Consider the following 20539-nt stretch of genomic DNA (forward strand, 5'->3'; position numbering starts at 1 on the left):
ACAACCTTAAAAAAATCAAACCGAGGAATGAAAAGTGAAAGAACGAATGTTGAGCAAACATGTCAGCTAACGAAAATTTTACAACCGTAAAATTACGCAAAAGAAATTCGGTGGAAAAACAAAATCTCAACAAAAATTGCATCGTAAAAAATTGACCCACATGTAAATCAATGGCGGTTTGAATTGTGTCAAGATCTATTTCGTGATTTCGAATTGTACTAACAATAAAAATCTAATCCAAATAATATTGATGGTTAAAAAGATATGGATGAAATAAAATTCAAAAATTTATAAATCTAAAATATAGGATGACTGAATTCATATAAACGTGCTAAAAATATTGCGAAATATATATATAAAATTGTGTGTGTGTGTGTCTGTGTGTGTGTGTGTGTGTGTGTGTGCGTGTGGTCATCATTTAGATTTACTTGACAAATAATTATACAAATATTAAGTTGAAATAAATATTATAAGCTGAAGAAAATATATTACTCATTGGTTTGGAACGTTTCAAAACAGCTATGAAAATAATTGCATACGTACAAAACTAAATCGATAAACTAAAACTACGCACACACACGCACGTACAAACACACACACACACAATAAAACCAAATTATATTTTAATTAAATTAAAATGAATAAAAACAGGTTGAAAACTAAATTAAATTACACATTTGATAATTGCCAAAGAACTCAAAAAGAACAAAGCAAAAATAAACAAAAAAAATAAACAAACCGACAGACAGACAAGCGTATATACAAAAGTACATTAGTTCATCACGATCATTCAAACAGCAACTACGTCTCCGTACTCAAAGAACCGATCACATAACCGGACCAGACCGGATCAGATAAGCAAAAAAATAAAAAGCATCTAGCAAATTCAATTAACAGCAAAGCAGTCTGTAAATGGCAGTAAAAATAATTGCACATATTAAACTTTTATTCAGTTTTATAGCCAGATCATGTATGAAAATAAACTCTGAAACATAAAATTTAATTTTATTACAATGCAGATCATATATATATATATATGCAAAATTATATAAAAATCATGAAAAACCTATAATAAATATCTTGGCTGAGTATCTGAACTCAACTAGTTAACATGTGATAAACAGCAGCAAAAATTGATACACACGCATCATCATTATAATTCCCAAACTCAAATTAACATTATTTCCAGATATGCATTTCGTGGAGTTATAATCATCTTGGATATTTCCTACTTTTCAATTCAAAAGAAGATATCCCAGAGACCAGTCTAATAACCTCTTCTTATCAGCAAGTGCAGAAACCCTAACTGTACATACTGTACAAGCAGAGAATGCAGGCAACTTTCAATCCACCTCATCACCTGCCCTCTCATCCATCCATTGTTGCGGCGTCTTAAACACATTTCGTTAGATTTTATTAATCTGAATTTAAACGAACTAAATAAAAAAAAGTAGCTAAATGACATTAGCGATTAAATTTGAAACTATATCTACATATAATTAAAAAACTACTACCATATTTCGACAATTATATATATATATATATATATATATATATATATATATATATATATATATACATATAATTACAAATATTATTATTAAATTATAACTACTATCATCGTCAACAAATGAAATTTGAAAATATACAACTTGATACAAATGAAATTTGAAAATATACAACTTGATATGATGAAAGACAATACACAAGCGTGCTCTAATAACTTACAATAAATCGAAATACACACTCACGCGCGCACGCACACACTCACGCGTACACACACACACACACACACGCATAAACACACACGCACACACACACACACACACACATATATATATATATATATATATATATATATATATATATATATATATATATATATATATATACATACATACATGTAAATGCACTCAATAATACATATCAAATCTAAAACAATGGCAATGGTAGTAGATCCATATATACATATTTACAGTTTACAGACCAAAACGCGCGCGCGCGCACACACACACACAAATGATTTGTAATAATAATGATATAAATAAGATAGAGTGATTATAAGAAAAATAAAATAAAATAACTCCCAAAATATATCTGATATTAAAAAAGGTTCACCAGTAGTAATCATGAAAATAATAAAATAAAACTAAATGTACTAATATTTTTATTATGTTATTATTATAACAATAATAATATTATCGTTGTTATGATAGTTTAATAATAATGATTAGCAATTACGATTTAAAATGATAAAACCAAAAAAAAAATAAAGAATGTTGTTGAAACATCAATAAAAATAAGAGTGAATATGAGTATAACGATGATGATGACGTCAGGGATATGGACAACAAAACATACTATGACGATGACGAAATGCTGATCGCAGTGAAGAAAGAAAATATGATAACGCCGATTATATCGAAAACAAAATCATCATGATGATGACGATGAACATGTTGATGATGATAAGGAGGAACACGATGATGATGACGATGGTCACGTGATGATGATGATGACGATGGTCACGTGATGATGATGATGATGGCGACGACACGAGAGACACGTGACTAGTTGTTGCTGTTGTTCGCCGTTAAATTCCTCTTACAGTCCTCCCTTAGTTTGGTGATGAGTGATCTTGATAACGATCCCGGCTCCTTGAAGATGTTCTGTGGTAGTGAAATCAATTTATGTGGTTGTAAGCAATTTAAATTACATCAAGGTGAAAGTGAAAGATTTCGACAGACATCAACACCATGAAATTTATCAGAAGTTTTTTTTCATATAATCTCATCCCTCGTGGTCAGCTGCAAACAGCAGCCAGACAGCAGCAGCAGCATCACTCACCTCCATGAACTGATGGCAATCGATGACGTGGGCATCTGACGTCATGCCTCTCAGCACCTCCATCATCTCACTGAAGTTTCGGCACTTCAGAATCTTCGCGGAGTTCTGCTTGATGAGTGTTATGCAAACCCGGAACAAAATTTTGTCGCCTTCGAAGAAGAGACTGTCCCATATTCGAAGTACCGTCTGTCGGTTGCAGGTGTTGGAGATTTTAAATCCAAACGAAAATTAAAACATCTATAATATGTTGTTAACAAAATCATTGAAACTGCTAAGAGAACAATTGCTTCCAAGTAAGGATTGGATAATTAAGACAAAAAACTGAATGTAATTAAATAAGGTATTCATTGAAGGTATCACGTGATTCCGTCACGTGATGCGTTATAAACAAGTCTGCATATGTTCATTTCATACAACATCTTATGAGCAAGGCGTGAGTTATGTTTTACAAACCTCTAAATTCTTTCACTTTGAACCTTAAAAACTGACCTAATCCTTTGACCAAATCAAATCACCATGAATACAACAAAACAATTTTTGATTGATTAAAAATAACTAAAAAATGTCTTCACAAAGCAATGGAATAATATTCTAGTGTCTCTATAATTACCATTTAAATAAAAGTTCTAAAGCGATAAGATATTCATGAACATGAACTAAAAAATAGAAACATTGAGCTAATTCAAAAAACTACCCTACCCTAAACTTCAAACACACGACGACCAAACTAACGAACCATCAATTCTCCCATCCAACTAGCAAACGATTATAAGACCAACCGACACCAAAAACCAGCAAACCGACCTTCAATCAAATAATTATAAAACCTATCAACCAACCATATAAACAGCCAACCAACCAGCCTACCAACCAGCCAACCAACCAACCAGCCAATCAATTAAACAACCAACTAACCAGCCAACCAACCAGCCAACCAATCAACAAAACCAACCAACCGACCGACCGACCAACCAACCAACCAACCAGCAAACCAGCCAGCCAGCCAACCAACCTCCACAGGCAAGACGTCCACGAACAAGCAAATGAACCACTTGGTAGCAACAATGGACCAGGCACAACCGAACTTCTCGGCCAGCGCATACACATCCGGACATTTTATTCTGCAGTCATCAACAGAACAAACTTTCAATGACAAATAAAATAATGAATATAAAAAAGTGAAAATTATCGATAAAAGTTATAAATACTAATTTATAACACATAAAAAAGTCCAAAAATGTTTTGACGGTCATTGACAATGAAAACTCGTTTAATGAAAAATAAAAAAAAAGCAACAATGAAATTACTTGATGAGTTCGCCCAAGACCTCGCAGTCGACCTTGACATCGGTCATGTCTGGGGTGTAATAACCTTGAAAAAAAAACAAAATTTGGCAAAAATGAAAAAAAATCTACACCGCGACAAAAATCTACACCGGTGAATGATAACAGTGGTTGAGCGTAGGCACACATACAATTATGGAAAGGATGCAAAACTTCAAATTAAAATTCAACCGCTACGAAACTACATCAATCTGCTTTCACTCTTCGTTACTGTTCTTTTACAAAATAATCAGAACACCACAACGATAATGTGGTGAGTGATGTCGAAAAATTCTAACCGGGCAAGATGACGTTGATCAAAGTGTCGAGTAACCAGAAGACCTTCTCTTCATCCTTCACCACCAAAAGCAGCATACCAGTTATGAAGTTCATGCCCTGATGTTGAGTGTTGTTTGTTTGTTGTGGTTTAGTGTTAAAAGTTGTTCGTTTGTTTGTTTGTGTTCGTTCGTTTGTTTGCACAGCTATCAGTTTGCTCTCATATGTTTGTTCATTAGGTTAATTAAAAGCACGCATACAATAATAATGATATCTAAATTTGCGTAAAATTCCGTGCAATTGCTGATGTAAAATTAAGAAATCATAGAACGTCTAATTTCATTTGAGAATAATCAATAAAAATGACTCGCATGGAATACACAAGACTTAATTCACAACACTGCACTATGCAGTTGAAAGACAATTGACCAATTGACTCACCTGGCAGTATCCAGTTTTCTTGTTGTTGTGTGAGATGGCCAGGAGTACGTTATAGAGGCAGGCACGCTTCGACGTGGAGTCATCCGTGCCGCCCTGGAAGTAGATGTTGTCTGGGAAGGTTCGGTGGATGTCTGGTAGGTCAAGGTTGAGGTCAGGGTTCATTTAAAAAATTCGAAAAAATTTATTTGATTCAGTTAAATGAATGATAAAAATTCAGACATTTCAAACATATGCCATGTAATGAAATTACGAAGCAGGGTGAAGAAAATAATGTAGCCTTTAAAAAATAATCATTTTAACAAAAAAAAAAAACACATAAATGCATGCAAACACACACAACTGTACCCAAACACACACACACAAACACACACACACACGAACACATCCACACACTTATACAAACCATTCTTGATAGCTTCAATGAGCTGTGGATCGTGTTTATCCTGTAGCAACTTTCCATAGAGAGGTGGATTTGATTGCTTCCTCTCCTCCGCCCCACTCATGTACATCCACATCTAAGATCATGGATGGATGGATAAATAGATTGATGGATTGATGAACAGATAGATGGATGGATGGATGCATGGATGGATGCATGGATGGATGGATAAACAGATAGATAGATGGATGGATGGATGGATAAACAGATAAATGGATGGATGAAAAAACAGATAGATGGATGAACAGTTAAATAAATGGATGGAAAAACAGATAGATGGATGGATGGATGAATGGATAAATAGAAAAATAGGTGATTAAATGATTGAAAAATGGATGAACAGCTTAAGATATTAAAATAATGTGATTGAAGAAAAATGGAAAAGTGAATTTGCTGATGAAGATTATTGGTGAACATGTGAATTGATTAACAGGTAAATGAATAAATAAATCAATCAATTGTGGGAAATACATTTTATTATTTAATATAAACAAATAAATCAATTAAAGAAATGTGAAATAACAAGGCATTATATTATAACAGAATTGCACCACAAATTTTCATTTCATTTTAACTAAACAAAAATTTTGAATTTAGGTACATAAAAAAACTAACAAGTGGCCTTTTTTCTGCTGGAATGCCTTTCCTAATGAATCTTTTCACTGGGAAAATAATAGTATAAAGTGAATTTATTTAAATCATTTTTCAAAATAAAAAATAAAATTGAATTAATTTTTAAAACTTCTCAATGATGTTTCATTGGAAAAGTTACAACAAATGTAAAATCAAAATTGCTAATAATGTCAGAAAATCATCTAAATCGGTAAGTAAAACTAAATTTGATGAAAGGTCCCATGACGAAAAACTGGCAGGGCTAACTAAAGCAAAATGTGTTTTACCCCAAAACCAACACACGTTTAGACGACATTTTCCCCGAGATCGGGGGTTGCCGTTTGGCTACCTATGATGAAACCGAATGTCATCATAAATATTTTATTGGCTAATTTTAACGCAGGACGCCCTTCCTTACGCAACCACAGTTATAAGCGGTGGGCCTAGCCTTTGATGATACAACATCACTCACAAGGCAGTGAGGGTCAGTTTAATGTCATAACCAGGACAACCCCAAAATACCCCAAAATAACCAAAAATTGCCCAAAAGTAATTCAAAGAAGGCCATGATTGAAAGTTACACAATCTTCAGCCAAGCAAACAAAATCACCAAAAAACCTAAACTTATCAATTCCCTTGTGATTACATTACAATCATTTATTATGATTCATAATAATCATTATAACGGTCAGGGAATAAAATACAACTTAAAATTTATTGATGGAACATTTGACATATAAGAAGACCATGAATGGAATTCTAATAGTAACCTTAATCAAAGCAAACAAACTCAAAGTCTTGGTATATTATTAATTTAGAATATTAAAATTAAATTAACTATAACTCAAATGTTAAAACAATTGACAGATAGCATGGTGAATAGTAGAATATCAGTGAACAAACATTTTCTTGAAGTTTTGACTGGAATGTTTTCGTTCATCAGAGTCGACCATCTGAGAGATCGATGTGAGAGAACGGCCAGATACTTGTTCATGAACTCCTCGTACGTCTTAAAATCGTAATCGTCCGCCGATCTCGTAAATCCATAGGAATCCACTGTGGAGTTGCTAAACATTTTTTGGAACAACCACATTATTTACAATTTTTTAATTAAACTGTCAAATGTATGAAACAAATTGGATAGCTTATAATTAAAAATACTCAAGAAAAACTAAGAAACATTAACACTTCACATGTCTTGTTTCTGTTTATATATAGAATATAATAGAACTACAGAGTAGAATATATATATTTTTATATGTTTATATAGGAGTTAGTTAGAAGGTTAATTTAATAATTGTGAGCATATACATGACATATAGTCATGAGCTGCCCATAGTCACAATTCTGATGTTCACAATGATTATTTTTATGCATTAATATTTAATAATCATATTACCCCTGTCAATTTAACCAGGTAAATATAATTTTTTTTCAATTTAATGTTCCTTTTAAAATTTGAAGTTATAAGTTTGATTAAAGTCCAATTCTAATTGGTTTAAAGTTTAAACTATATTATATATAATTTAGATTTTAGTTGCTTTTTTACTAGTCATTTGGAATTTTGGACCAAATCATTTTGTGTTTTATTTCAGTCAAGCTAGCTACTTATCCAAATGACAAAGAATTCAATCCCAATTGAATTAAATTTTAAAATATAAATTTTCTCATCTTTTCTATATTTATTTTATATTTTTATAATTATATTATAATATAATAATATAATGTATTATAATTATTAGTGAGACTTTTAAAATAGAAATTCACTTCACCTTCACATAAATTATAAAAAATTCATGAAAAATAAATTGGCAATCATTAAAATTGAAGTATTATATTGAATTGAATTAAAAATGCAATCATTAAAAAGTTTTCGAAAATGATTTCACAGCCAACCTCGGCGAAGAATCGGCCATGACGTCACAAAAAAATTTTACAAACCAAATGGTGAAAAAGGTTGCAACAAATGTTTAGGTTAAAAGTGAATTTAAAATAAATATATAATTGTAAGTGATGTGGTAAAAAAGGTAAAAAATAATTTTTTTTATTTTTTTAAATAATGAATTATTTTTTAAATTTTGATTGTAATGTTATTTTTATAATTTTTTTTATTAAAATTATTGTTTTTTTGTTTAAATTTTGATTGTAATGTTATTTTTATAATTTTTTTTATTAAAATTATTTTTTTTTTTTTAAATAATTTTTTACTCTAATAAAACATAAATCAACTATTCTCGATTCATAGATTTGCCATTTGTAAATCTCTTAAATAAAAGCCAAAAAAATGATTTAAACTTGTTTTCTTTAAAGAAAAACATTTGGTATTTCATTTTGTTTGATCTCCATTGTATAAAATACAGTATTGCTCAAAAAATTGTGAACGCTTATTAAACTGAACAAATTTATGTTATAACTAACTCTTTTTTTGTTAATATTGTATAAAATTTTTCTAAATAGTTAAGAAGGTTTATTATGTTTCAAAAGAGCTTAAAAATAAGTTCTGTTCTCTTCTAAAATTTGGTTGAGCCACCTCGAGCTTTGATGACTGCAAGGAGACGAGAAGGCATTGAAAGTACCACCTTCTCAAGTAGTTCATTTTCCAAACCATAATTCCATACAGAAATAATTTTTTCCCTTAGTTCAGTTGCATTGCTGAAGTTCTTGGTCCAAACCTTTCTTTTGAGCAGGTACCATAAGTTTTCTATGAGATTAAGATCTGGAGATTGAGGAGGCCAATCTAAAGTTTTCCATCCATTGGCCATGACAAAGTCTCTCACTAGTTTTGACCTATGGCAAGGAGCACCATCATCTTGCAGCCAGAAATCTGTTCCTGGAAAGAGGGTTCTTGTAGACCATTTCACCTGCTGGTTTAAAACTTTAATATACCATGCACTGTTGCATACCTCTCCCTTTTCAAGAAACCTGATTCGGCCAACTCCGGAAGCTGCAAATGCTCCCCACAGCATAACTGATGCAGGATGCTTCACAGTTGAAGTAAATATGTTCAGTTTCTCTCCAGTTTTTCTGCGAAAGCGAACTTTATTTGCATCATTACAAATTGAGATGCGAGTTTCATCAGTAAAGAGGACTTTTCGCCAAAATTCTTCGTCTTTGCTTATGTACTTCCTTGCAAAGCTTAGTCGCAGTTTCCTATGTCGAAGTGTAAGAAGTGGCTTAGGTGGTGCAACCCTTGAAACAAGTCCCATCTTTTTTAGATATCTTCTGATGGTACTTGTTCCAACATCTAAACCACTGTGCCTCAATTCTTGTTGTAGCTTTTTGCTAGATTTTGTCGGTGACCGACGTACAGCAATCTCAATGCTTCGGAGCATGCGGGGTGAAACTTTACAAACTCGACCACAATTCTTCCTCCTTGAAGAAACCGATCCTGTTTCAGTATGTTTCTGTAAGAGAATACATACATGAACTAAAATGACTAGTAAATATCAAGATTTAATTAAACAATTCTATGAAACCACTATCACAACTTAGAAATGAAGACAATCTTGCCTTAACAATAGATGCAACAGATCCAACAGAAACACCAAAATAGTGTGATATTTGACGGTAAGTCAATCCATTCGCAACACTTCTTATTATTGACTGCTTTAATTAAATCATCTGATAGATCTTTTCTAGCACGTTTAGGCATGACTTATAGCAAAAAATCAATTAATTTCCTAAAATTAAAAAACTAAAAAACAAATAAGCAAAATTAAACTAGCTTTTGCAAATATTTCTTTTCCACGCGTTACCTAGACAACCATAGAGTATTTATAGCTACCAGAAAACAATAAAATAGTAAGTAAGATGAATTACTGAAGCTCAATTCACAACTTCCAATTTACCAGATTTTTAGCTAATTTTCGGTTCTCTGGTTCATATTCTTTTTTCTCCTATATTAAAACCTTAAACTTTACAAAACCTTCATAATTTATGTTAGGAATAATAGTTCTAATTAAGGATGAAAGATTGCTACCTAAACATTTTAATCTGTTCGATTCACAAGCAAATTTATTCATGTTTCCCATGAAATATGTGAGTGTTCACAATTTTTTGAGCACTACTGTAATTTATAAATCAAAAAAGGAATCGAAAACTGACGATAAAAAGTTACATTCCTTCGTCACAACTTTGTCTTCATAGAAGATGGATGGTGGTGGTATAAAATAAAGTTAAAAATAAAAAGTGACTGGCAAATTGAGGTTTAACACTAAATAAATAATAACTACGAAATGAATCACTTGATGTTTAATTAGAAATAAAAATTCACGACGACAGCTTCCACCTTGCACGCATTTACATTTTGTAATATGTCTGTAATTTGTATGAGAGCAATTTGCAGTTCGTGGTGGTGAATTAGTAGTAGCATACGTGTCGTTGTTTATCATCACGGCATCGTCTTCGTCGTCGTCCTCATCTTCCTTCGCATCTGTCATCGCATCTCATCTTACGATATCTCATAAATATATTATATGTAGTATTTCAACTGTCATATCATCTTTTTAGTAAGTAAGAAAGTTGTACTCGGTCCTTCTTTCATTTCTCACGTTCAAGGTACATCGTTTGTTCGTGTTCACAGTTGATTAGTTCGTCGCCTAGTTGTTCATTTCCTAAAAATTTATCTCTGGAGCAAACGAGAGTTAGTAACAAAAAACAATCAAATATAAATAAAACATGGATTTGTCGGTCTTGCCGTTCTTCCAGTTCGCCATCCCTGTGGTGGCCGTCGTGGCATGCATTTTTTTAGTGTACGCTTTTGGATTCAAGCCCACAACGACCCCTGCTTTCACGAAAATCATCACTGAAGATGACGAGGACAAACAGAAAGTTGCTAAGAAAACCAAGACCAAAAGAAGTGTGAGTATTTTTTTTATTTAGAAACTTTTTAAAAATTTAGTTTTGTCATTCATTATTTAATTTAATAAATTTATATTTGACAAGGACATGGAGTTCTTTATTTTATAACCTAACATAAAAAATACAAATTGAAAATTGTCAAACTTTAATTTAAATTTCAATAACCAAATATAAAAAATGTCTTTTTTAAAAAATTTAAAAAAACATATGTTTTATTTCATAATTCATTAAAATATTTTAAATGAAATAAAATTAACAAAATTATTGTAGATTAGTGTATTTTTTTAGAAGTTATTGTTAAAGTTTTCATTTAATAAACAACAAATATTAAATTAAAAATCTTTTCAGTTTATGATTGTTTTTATAATTAAATAATCTCCATCACAAGTCATAGAGTGTAATATTTATTTTAATTTAAGTTTTATCTTAAAAAAAAATAAATTAATAATTTAAAAAAAAGCAAACCAAGACAAACAGCCTTGTAATTGAGAATCATGCCATTAAACCAACAGTCACTGCATCTCCTGCCAAGCCAATGAAACTTGTGTCAAATGCTGAACCAAAAAAAGTTTATATTTTATTCTTTATTTTAATTTATTTTTTTTATAATTCAGTGTTTATTTGTTTATTTTTTCCATTTCTCTATTACCTTTCTAGTCTGCTTTATTTTTTTGGTCATTTATTTGTGCCCAATGTTTTAAGAATTCAAGCCTATACAAATTGTTGATTCAATAACATTTATTAATTTTTTATTATTTTATTTCTCTGTATTTTTTGAGGCATATCAATGAACTAATCTAAATTACTGATCATATTTTTCATTCGTTGATTAGCTTTAAAAAAATTTTCATAACTTTTAGTTTTAAATACAAATCTGAGATAATATGTTGTCAGCTCGAGATGGTCGGGGTTGGTTCATTAAGTAACTTGCCTGAAAATTATATATAAAATAAAGCTGTTAAAGTTTTTGTTTAAATATCATCAGCATTAAACAAATATGTGAAGTTAAAAAAAAATTTTATTGAGATTATTTAATAATTGTACCAGCTATTCATATCTCATTTATGCATATTTTGGTTCTGAACATTTTTACGTTCACATCTTTGATTGATGTTCTTTTATTTTAATGTGAGAAATTAAATAGTTTGTGTCACTGAAAATCAAGTTGTCCTTCAACTATACAGATGATAAATGAATTGAAATTTTTTTGTATTTAGAATTTTTTAAGGATTTTTTTATGCCTGTATCCATAGAATGTATTTGTTACAAGATGTACGGTACAACATGATTAATTTTCCAAGGCTGCTAAGAAGATCGATAGACCAGTAGAACCAAAAACAAATGAAGTTTCAAAGAAAGAAGTGGATGACAAAGATAGTATGAACGAAGGTGTGTATTCATTTATTCTGTTTTTTTTTTCTTCATAAGTTTGTAATGTTGGCTGTACAGTAGCATCAATATTACATTCATTTTGCTTTAGTTGTTTTAGTACATGAATTTCTGATGTTATTAGTTGTTCTACTTGGATTTGCCTGTGTCTTAAAATTATCTTCAAATTTGTTGTTTGTTATTTTGAATAATATTGCAAATATCTGAACAAGTATTCATTTAGATCAGGTTGGCTGTTATATATATTTTTATATATATTTTTTATATTTTATATAAATAAAACATTATTTCATGTGAAATTAACATCTGTTCACTTGAGTTATATCTCGTGATAGGCTCCAAAGATATTGAAATCAAATGAAGATTACAAATTGTTCTAATTGTAAATTAATTTTGACACAGTTAGTGATGACTGGATGACAGCAGTATCGAAGAAAGGAAGGAAGAACAAAGGAAAGAAGGAGAATGGACCAAATGATGAAGAGGATGATTCACCTCTTGAAGTTAAGAAACATGTTACAGTTGCTGATGACAACAACAACTTCTTGAAACTTGATAAGAATGTTGGTCCCATCGGCATAATTTTTCAATCAAAATTTTTGTTAGCTTTTGTGTTTTCAACTGGGAATAACTAATGTCATTTTTAGCTTCACTTTTAATGGATGGTTTTTATTAATTCTATCAAATTATTTTTATTCTATGTCTCTCATGTTCAGATGGTTGAGAAGGAGAAGCAGCCAAGTGAAGGGGATGTTGTGTCAGATGAACTTCCTGACCAGCAAGTGCCATCTGCTTGCAAAGTTGCTGAGGTTCTTGCAGACACTGCGGTTGCTGCTGTTTCTGCTTATATTGACCTATCGGCTGCCAGCACTGTTCCACACGTTGATGCATGTTTTCAAGAGGCTCCTGAGGTTTTGGTGCTGATGAAGAAGAAAAGAAACTCTGACAAAAGGAAGAATATTAACGTGAAGGGAGACAATGCTACTGCTACTGCAGCTGATTCACATGTTTCTTCTGTTAATGCTCACGCTGCTGGTAATAACATCCTACCTGTTCTTAATGATGGAAAGATTGGTGATTTGGCAGCAGTTGTTGAGAAACCTTTTGCAACAACATCCTGCTCCATGTAAGTCCTTTGATGAACCCAAGAAAGAAGGTGTTGTGCTGGATGCTGTTGGTCAACCTTCAGATGACTTTGAGACTGTCGTCGCATCAAAAACTTCAAAGAAGAAGAAGAAGAATGCTGACAATAAGAAACATTTGCAGGTTGTTTTTCACTTGGTTTGTTTATTAATTGCAGATAGTTTTTCATTTCTTTCATGTTGTAGGAAGATGTTTCAACACTCAAATAGATCATTCTGGATTAGATAGAACTATCACTGCAATTAAAAGTTTTTATATCATTGATATGATAAGAGAGAAATCAAACAGTTTTAAATTTGAAATAAAATGCAGGGATGGGTGTTGAAAAATAATCATACTGCTATATCTGGTCCAGTTATTTTTTTAAATAGGCGAATGTAAATGTAGATGGTTGTAATTGAATGATTTGATATCTTACATGCAACATTATAAGATGTGTCATTTATGTAGGATGGTTTCTTCAGATATAAGTTGCAAAGTCCTCTTGTTGCGAATAGTTACTTGTGTCTCTTGGTTCAAATTCTTAGGGGATCTATTCATGTCATCATATACTCAAATATTATAATCTTGACATCACTGATAGGCGCTCTGCACATGCTTACTTACATTGTTTATTTGGCATTAAATACAAATTTTTTTTCATTTTTATGAGCTCGTTTGCTTGATTGCTAATTCATATTGGAAAGAATTGGGATAGATTTTTATTGACTGGAAGATGTTGGAACATTGGTTTGCTTGCTGATAGTTCTGACATCTGTTAGACATAATAAGATGAGTGATTTTCTAATAAGTAAAAAATAGTTGATGTCTTTTATTCAAACTATTTCAGAACAGCCTTCCAGAACCACATTCAGCTGAAGAGTCACATTTGATGCAAGTTGTGCCAACGATTATCCACCACCAACAACAACCAACAACAGTTACTCATGAAATCAATTACAATCACGTTGAATATGAACAACAAACAGCCAACAACATTCCTCAGTCTGAAGGTTTGGAATGAAAATATTTCTGCATTAGCCATACTTTTGAAACATTTCGTTATATCAAATGTTTTAAAAATAATCAACCTGAGCAGTTGAGCCACAGTCACCTGAACTGCAACAACAACTACAGCCAAAGGTTGAAGCAGGTTTGAACCAGCTCTCTGATGGCCAGGAACGTGAACATGTGCCATCAGAAGGTTATTTCCAACGACATTCAACAATATCAATGAACTAATTTTCATACGAATGTGTTTTTGCTATTTCAATTGATAAGTTTTTATGTGAGGATAACAAATTTTAAAAGGATAGGGATACATTTTTAGTAAAAAATATTCCTTGAAAATTTAATTTCTAAGGTTTTTAAAATAAAATGAATAAGAATGTTAATTTTTTCTGTTTTTTTTTTTTCTAAAGTATGGGAGGAGGCCAAACCACAAAAGAAAAAGAAGAAAGTGCAGAAGATATGATCAGATGGATTGGATCAGGAGTGACATCAGTTATATCTTCCATGTATTCAATTGTATAACTGGACTGGATTGATTTATTTCTAGTTTAAATATGACTTATTTCATTTATTTATCTATTTATTTATTTATTTATTTATATATATATATTTATTTATTTTGTCCCTTCTGTATATTCACTGTCTATGACTTGTATAGTTCTCTGTTTTCTTTTTTTCGAATGTTAGTTAATTAAATAGTCTAATCATCTTTGTCATGACTGAAATAGTATCTCTATTTTTATTATTTCTGCTTATTTATAATTATTATTATTTGTTTATAATTATTAATTATTTATTATTATTAATTATTTTAAATTGCTATATTCGTCATTGTCCTCCATCTCTTTTTAGAAATTTAAGTCTTTGTTATCATTTATCATTGCAAAATCAGCATTTCAGTATCTTTCAATGTTTTCTTTATGTTTGACGGGTGTAATCAGACATTATTGTTATTTTATTTTATTCCCCTTTAATTTCACAGTGCAATGTCCTTTGAAACGTATTCGCAAATGTATTTTGAAACATTCGAAGTATGTATATGTATATTAATGAGTAAACTTCATTAAAGTTTTGATGGTATTAATTATAATTAATTAATTAATAAATTACTCCATTAGATTCAAGTGCCTAATTGTAATATTATTTGTATAAATGGATTAATACCTTTTTTAAATTTTAAATAAGGTATACGATTTTCATTTTTCAAAACATTTTTTCAGTTTAATTTTTTTTTTCGTTGCATCTTAAAAAGACTTAGATATGTGGGTATATATATATACACTTCACTATTGTTTCTTGACGAGTAAATTTATTGTTGTTAACTGTGATGGTGTTTATTGTTAAATTAAGTTCGGGTTTCATTTTGGATGTGATATCGACCATCAACTCTAAAATTGTTACTGATTTTGTTAAGCATTTGAAAATTGGTAGATGTGTTTGAGAGAGAAAATTAGAGAGAGAAGGTGGGGTAAAAGAGAGAGAGAGAGAGAGAATAAAGGTTATTCTTAATTTCATATCTTTTTCATGTAACTTCTTGATGTTTTATGACAGATTTTCGTTATACTTCGTTCAGATGAAAGAATTTAAGTTTACAACAGACCCCTTAATTATTGTTAATATTATTTCATTGTTCTAGTTTATTTAATTTCTTTTGTATGGTTGAAATAATTTTTGTAACGGTGACAAGCGAGTCGTCGTATCATTATCATTTCATCTTACTTTCATATCTATTGACTGATCTCTGCAGATCATGATAATGACTAGTTGCATATCTGTTCTTGTTTAACCCAAAACAACATACTTTGTTGCATATTTTATTTGTGGTAGGAGTTCGCGATGAAGTTACCAAAAGTTTCAAAATTCTCTATTCTGCATAACTTTCAAATACAAAGGTTGTGACGTTGGCTCGCGATATACAGTTGCTAATATACAGGCATTCACATTTTCAACCAAGCAGTATTAATTGTGGCATTTGTGAGTAGTTCAGATGTTCCACTGTTTGACGCCAATTTGATAATGATGCGGAGGAGGGCGATGCAGATGCTCGTCATTCTCAAGTTCATCATTTTTTCCATTTTCCTTATCATCTCATATAACATTGACACTGTAACTACCTGTACTTTCGGCCAAACTTATATAGGTATGTAAGAACGTACATATATATATTTACACACATTTGAATGTTTATATTTAACTAGGTTATAAAATGTTGCTACGTAAATAACCTTATGATACATTGATTGGTTAATTTTTAATAGCATATCTTACTGCACTCACGTGATTTTAAAACTTCAATAAATGACGCAACTTTGTTAGCTTTCCATACTATTTTTGTGTTTATTTTGCAAGCCCTAAAGCAGTTAACCTGTTTGGTCCACTTCGATTGTTAATTTTTTGGTGCAGGTTCTCCTCAGTTTCTTTCATGTTTAATTGTTAATCATTAGTTCAATTCTTCTTTGTTGTATCGTAATTATTTTGGAATTTACATTCATTTCAGTTACAATTTTCGCCTGAAAAGACGTCTGAGGATGGCATTTTTCATAAATATTCATGTTCAATTGTTCTTACAAAGTTAATGTGAAGTTTATTCAGTGAAACGTTGTTTTATTTTTTTAACATACAATACAAACATACAATACAATACAAACATACAATACAAACATACAATACAAACTGCCGATTTCGTTTAATTAACTTTGCGATGTTTAATAAATGGAAATAATTTGGTTTCGACTTGGTGCTTATATTGCAAATGTTTAATTAATTTGCAGAAATTTTTACTACACAGCGCATGCGAATGCGCGTAAATCCACGCACCACACGCGTGACATGCGGTGAGTGGTCATAGTGGCGAATCTTGACAACTTAGCAGGGGACCTAAAATTTTGCCTTTCAAACATGAATGATCGCGATTGATAGAATGCGTGCAAACAGTTTTGTAAACAGTTTTGTTTTTCTTGAAGGTCAAGATTGTCTTGAAGGAATAATGATTTGATTAATTGTTAGTATCTAATGAAATAACGTTTTTAAATGTATATGCTGGGATGGATTGTATGTATAGGTGTGACAGACGATGTTGGGGTGCTATGATAAGGAAGAACAAATTTGATACTTTTTGTCTGGCGAAAAGAAAAATTAGTATTTGGATGAATGAACGAATGGACAAATGAATGAACAAATGAATGGACAGATGAATGAACGAATGAATAAAAGTGACAAATCAAAGATATATGCCAAACCATAAATGGTAATCAGTTTTATTTTAATCTGCCGTCAAAGGAACAAATCGACATTCATTTAGACAAGCGTGTACATGGAAATGACTTCATTAATCACGGAAAGAATAAAAAAAGTTGTGGTCGTCTTCATAGGTGGGTGCTGAACGTTTTATATCTACTTTTCTGTGCACGGATATCCATGTTTCTGTTTACTATAATTTCGGTAGTTTTTAGACGAAAACAAAATGCTTAAATATTTTTATCTTGTAAAGACGAATCTAGTAATTTAAATGTAAACAAGACAATTTGCAGCCATATGAAACGCAAATGGAGCCGGAGAGGAAACAACTAAAATTAACTTAATCAAGGACAGTAAACAGCAAACAACGTGCAACAAGCAGCAGCAGCAACAACAACAACAACACACAGCGACCTCAGCAGCAACAGCAACAACATCGTTAAAAAGTTATAGATCCAGTAAGCACCATGCGGACGTCATTATTATCGACGCCTCCACGGAGGTATCCTGATGTAGAGGCTCACAAAAACTTCACCGTCATTTAACATTCAACACAAACTCTATAACAAAAAATTACATGCTAGCCGTTTTAAGACCTGGATTGGTTCATTTCAACCGGTCCGTGTATAAATGAAGAATATGCTGATAAAACTGAACATTTTTCAAAATATAATAAAAATTGAATAAATTACATTTAAATTACTAGATTCGTCTTTACAAGATAAAAATGTTTAAGCATTTTGTTTTCGTCTAAAAACTACCGAAATTATAGTAAACAGAAACAATTTGCAAGTTGAAAGTCATTGGAATATATTTCTGTATTTAAAAAAAACTTGTAACCACCGTAAGAGTTGGGAAGTGAAGTTATATAACGTTTCAAAGTTTGGTTGGAGTGATGCATATAACCAGTAGCAGATTCAGGCAGGAATGCCGGGACAATAAATGAAGAAAGTACTGAAGATTCACTGTGTAATATAGTATTGAAATAAACGGAAATAAGCAAAAAATAAGTCATTAAGTTAAGAATTTTGAAAATCATTCCCCGCCGAAACTGAAATAAAAAAATAAACGAGATTCCCGAGAATTAACGAAAAAGGCCATTCATCAAACTTAAAAGTTTAAAATCATTCCTTACCGTAAATCAACCTTATGCTGAAAAATGCTTCCAATGCAAATTTCAATAACCTAATCACCTTGAATTTTTTTTTGTCACAATTTGTAAAGCCTAATCACCTTGAACCTTTTTGCCACAATTTGTAAGTTATTGAATTCGCGTAAACGCTTCCATGATTATAATATTCAGCGAAGCGATGAATGACATTGTTGGCATTTAATATCTACCGTCCGTGATAAAAAAAATCCAATTTACACGTGGTGTTATTTATCGTTAAATTATTTAATAGTCTCCCGAGGTAGAGTTCTTATCGACGTTCATCACATCTATATGCTGACACGTTAGCCGGTGCACGATAAATAACACAAAAAATGTTGTTCTTCATCTTTTTAATGTGGTTTCTGTTATTGGTTCTTTGAATTTTGATGTTGTTTTGTTGTTGATGTTGCTGTGTTGTTAATGTGGTGTTGTTAATGTTATTGTTGTGTTGTTATTGTTGTCGTTATTGTGTGTAGTCGTAGTTTCTGGTACCTTTGTTTTTGATTGGGATTTGCAGTTTTTCTAAAACCATTGCGGCAGACTGTGTCACTATTATTACATTTAGAGAATGGTAGACATCGTATCACGTCGCTTTTTTCAAACTGAGCAAAAATGTAAAAAAATTACAAATAAACACGTGAAGCAATAACGAACAGATGAACAACTAGAGTGACAGCCAAGATTTTAGGTAGATGAACACTGGTTATAAAAAAATCGAAAAAGTGATATTGCGTGGAAGCAGATACCTTCTTGGCGACCTCATGTGATTTAACATATTTTGCCGAAACATTGTTATATAACAAAGATATTTATATATAAAAAAACCTAATAAAAACAACATCTAAACAGATACAGAACAACATAACAACAAAAACGCCATATTTATAACATCAACAACAATAACGAAACGAAGGAACGACAGCAGTAACCGACCGCAACAACCACAACTACGACTCATTTGAGTCAGATGGAAATGAGGACAGATGCATATTGCGGAAGAATCTTCCATGCATTCCATTCTTCAATTGCCTTCTATTCTACAACTTATTGCACGTTTTTATGCAAGTTTCATGCTGATGAATGCCTTAAATTTGACTGATTAAAACAGAGAGATCGTGCCCTCAACTTCTGTTGCAATAGCATATGCAACACAGCAACATGCAATACAACAACACATGCAACTCAACAACACATGCAACTCAACAACACATGCAACTCAACAACACATGCAACTCAACAACACATGCAATAACAACAACACATGCAACTCAACAACACATGCAACTCAACAACAAATGTAGCTTAACAACAAATGCATCCCCAAAACTTAGTTGCATTCCTAAATGACCAATATCCTACTTCAAAAAATTTAACGTTAACTAACAACGAAAAAGACATCAAATGCAATGAATGAAAGTAACTGCCGAAAATGCAGCTACCGAAAGTTTTACTTTCTTCCTAATCACTGCAAGAATTTGGAAAAAATTGTTTGAGGAAAATAAATAATAAAAAAGTTTAAAATAATAACAATAATATGATTTTTATAATATAATTAATTACATCCATGGAAAAACCCATAGTGATGAGAAATTAATATTAATTGATGACATTTTAATGAATGGGTAAAACATGAGAGTAATTAAAAGATAATAATAATAATAATGATGATGAAATAATATGACTGTCACATGATAATGAAGGGATGCTGAATTGGCGGTGGTGGTTTATGATGATGAAGAAATGGTATTGAAAAATGATGATGGAATGATATTTTGGTCACAAAATTTTCATACGACGTTGATTTGATGATATTATGATAAAAAATAAAAA

The 20539-nt window shown here is 31.3% G+C and overlaps 2 protein-coding genes across 2 annotated transcripts; one reads left to right on the plus strand and one right to left on the minus strand.

The window, feature by feature from the left end:
* Positions 1-1402: 1402 nt before the first annotated feature.
* On the minus strand, positions 1403-7862 carry HELRODRAFT_185724 (hypothetical protein). The gene is made up of 14 exons (XM_009022463.1): positions 7834-7862; positions 6841-7004; positions 5941-5987; positions 5290-5401; positions 4887-5017; positions 4469-4565; positions 4155-4218; positions 3860-3968; positions 2848-3033; positions 2521-2669; positions 1811-2494; positions 1683-1758; positions 1550-1651; positions 1403-1529 (listed from the first exon to the last, which is right to left on the minus strand). The coding sequence occupies exons 1-10, from the start codon at positions 7851-7853 to the stop codon at positions 2571-2573; spliced, it is 1029 nt and encodes a 342-aa protein (XP_009020711.1). The 5' UTR covers positions 7854-7862; the 3' UTR covers positions 1403-1529; positions 1550-1651; positions 1683-1758; positions 1811-2494; positions 2521-2570.
* Positions 7863-10614: 2752 nt separating this feature from the next.
* HELRODRAFT_175023 (hypothetical protein) lies at positions 10615-14550 on the plus strand (the record flags this gene model as incomplete). Its single annotated transcript, XM_009022464.1, has 8 exons — positions 10615-10797; positions 11258-11365; positions 12099-12186; positions 12589-12749; positions 12903-13193; positions 13273-13452; positions 14159-14321; positions 14408-14550. 8 exons carry the CDS (start codon positions 10615-10617, stop codon positions 14548-14550), a joined length of 1317 nt encoding a protein of 438 aa, XP_009020712.1.
* Positions 14551-20539: the final 5989 nt, after the last annotated feature.

This window comes from Helobdella robusta, assembly GCF_000326865.2.
Source record: "Helobdella robusta unplaced genomic scaffold HELROscaffold_32, whole genome shotgun sequence".
Classification (NCBI taxonomy): Eukaryota; Metazoa; Annelida; class Clitellata; order Rhynchobdellida; family Glossiphoniidae; genus Helobdella; species Helobdella robusta.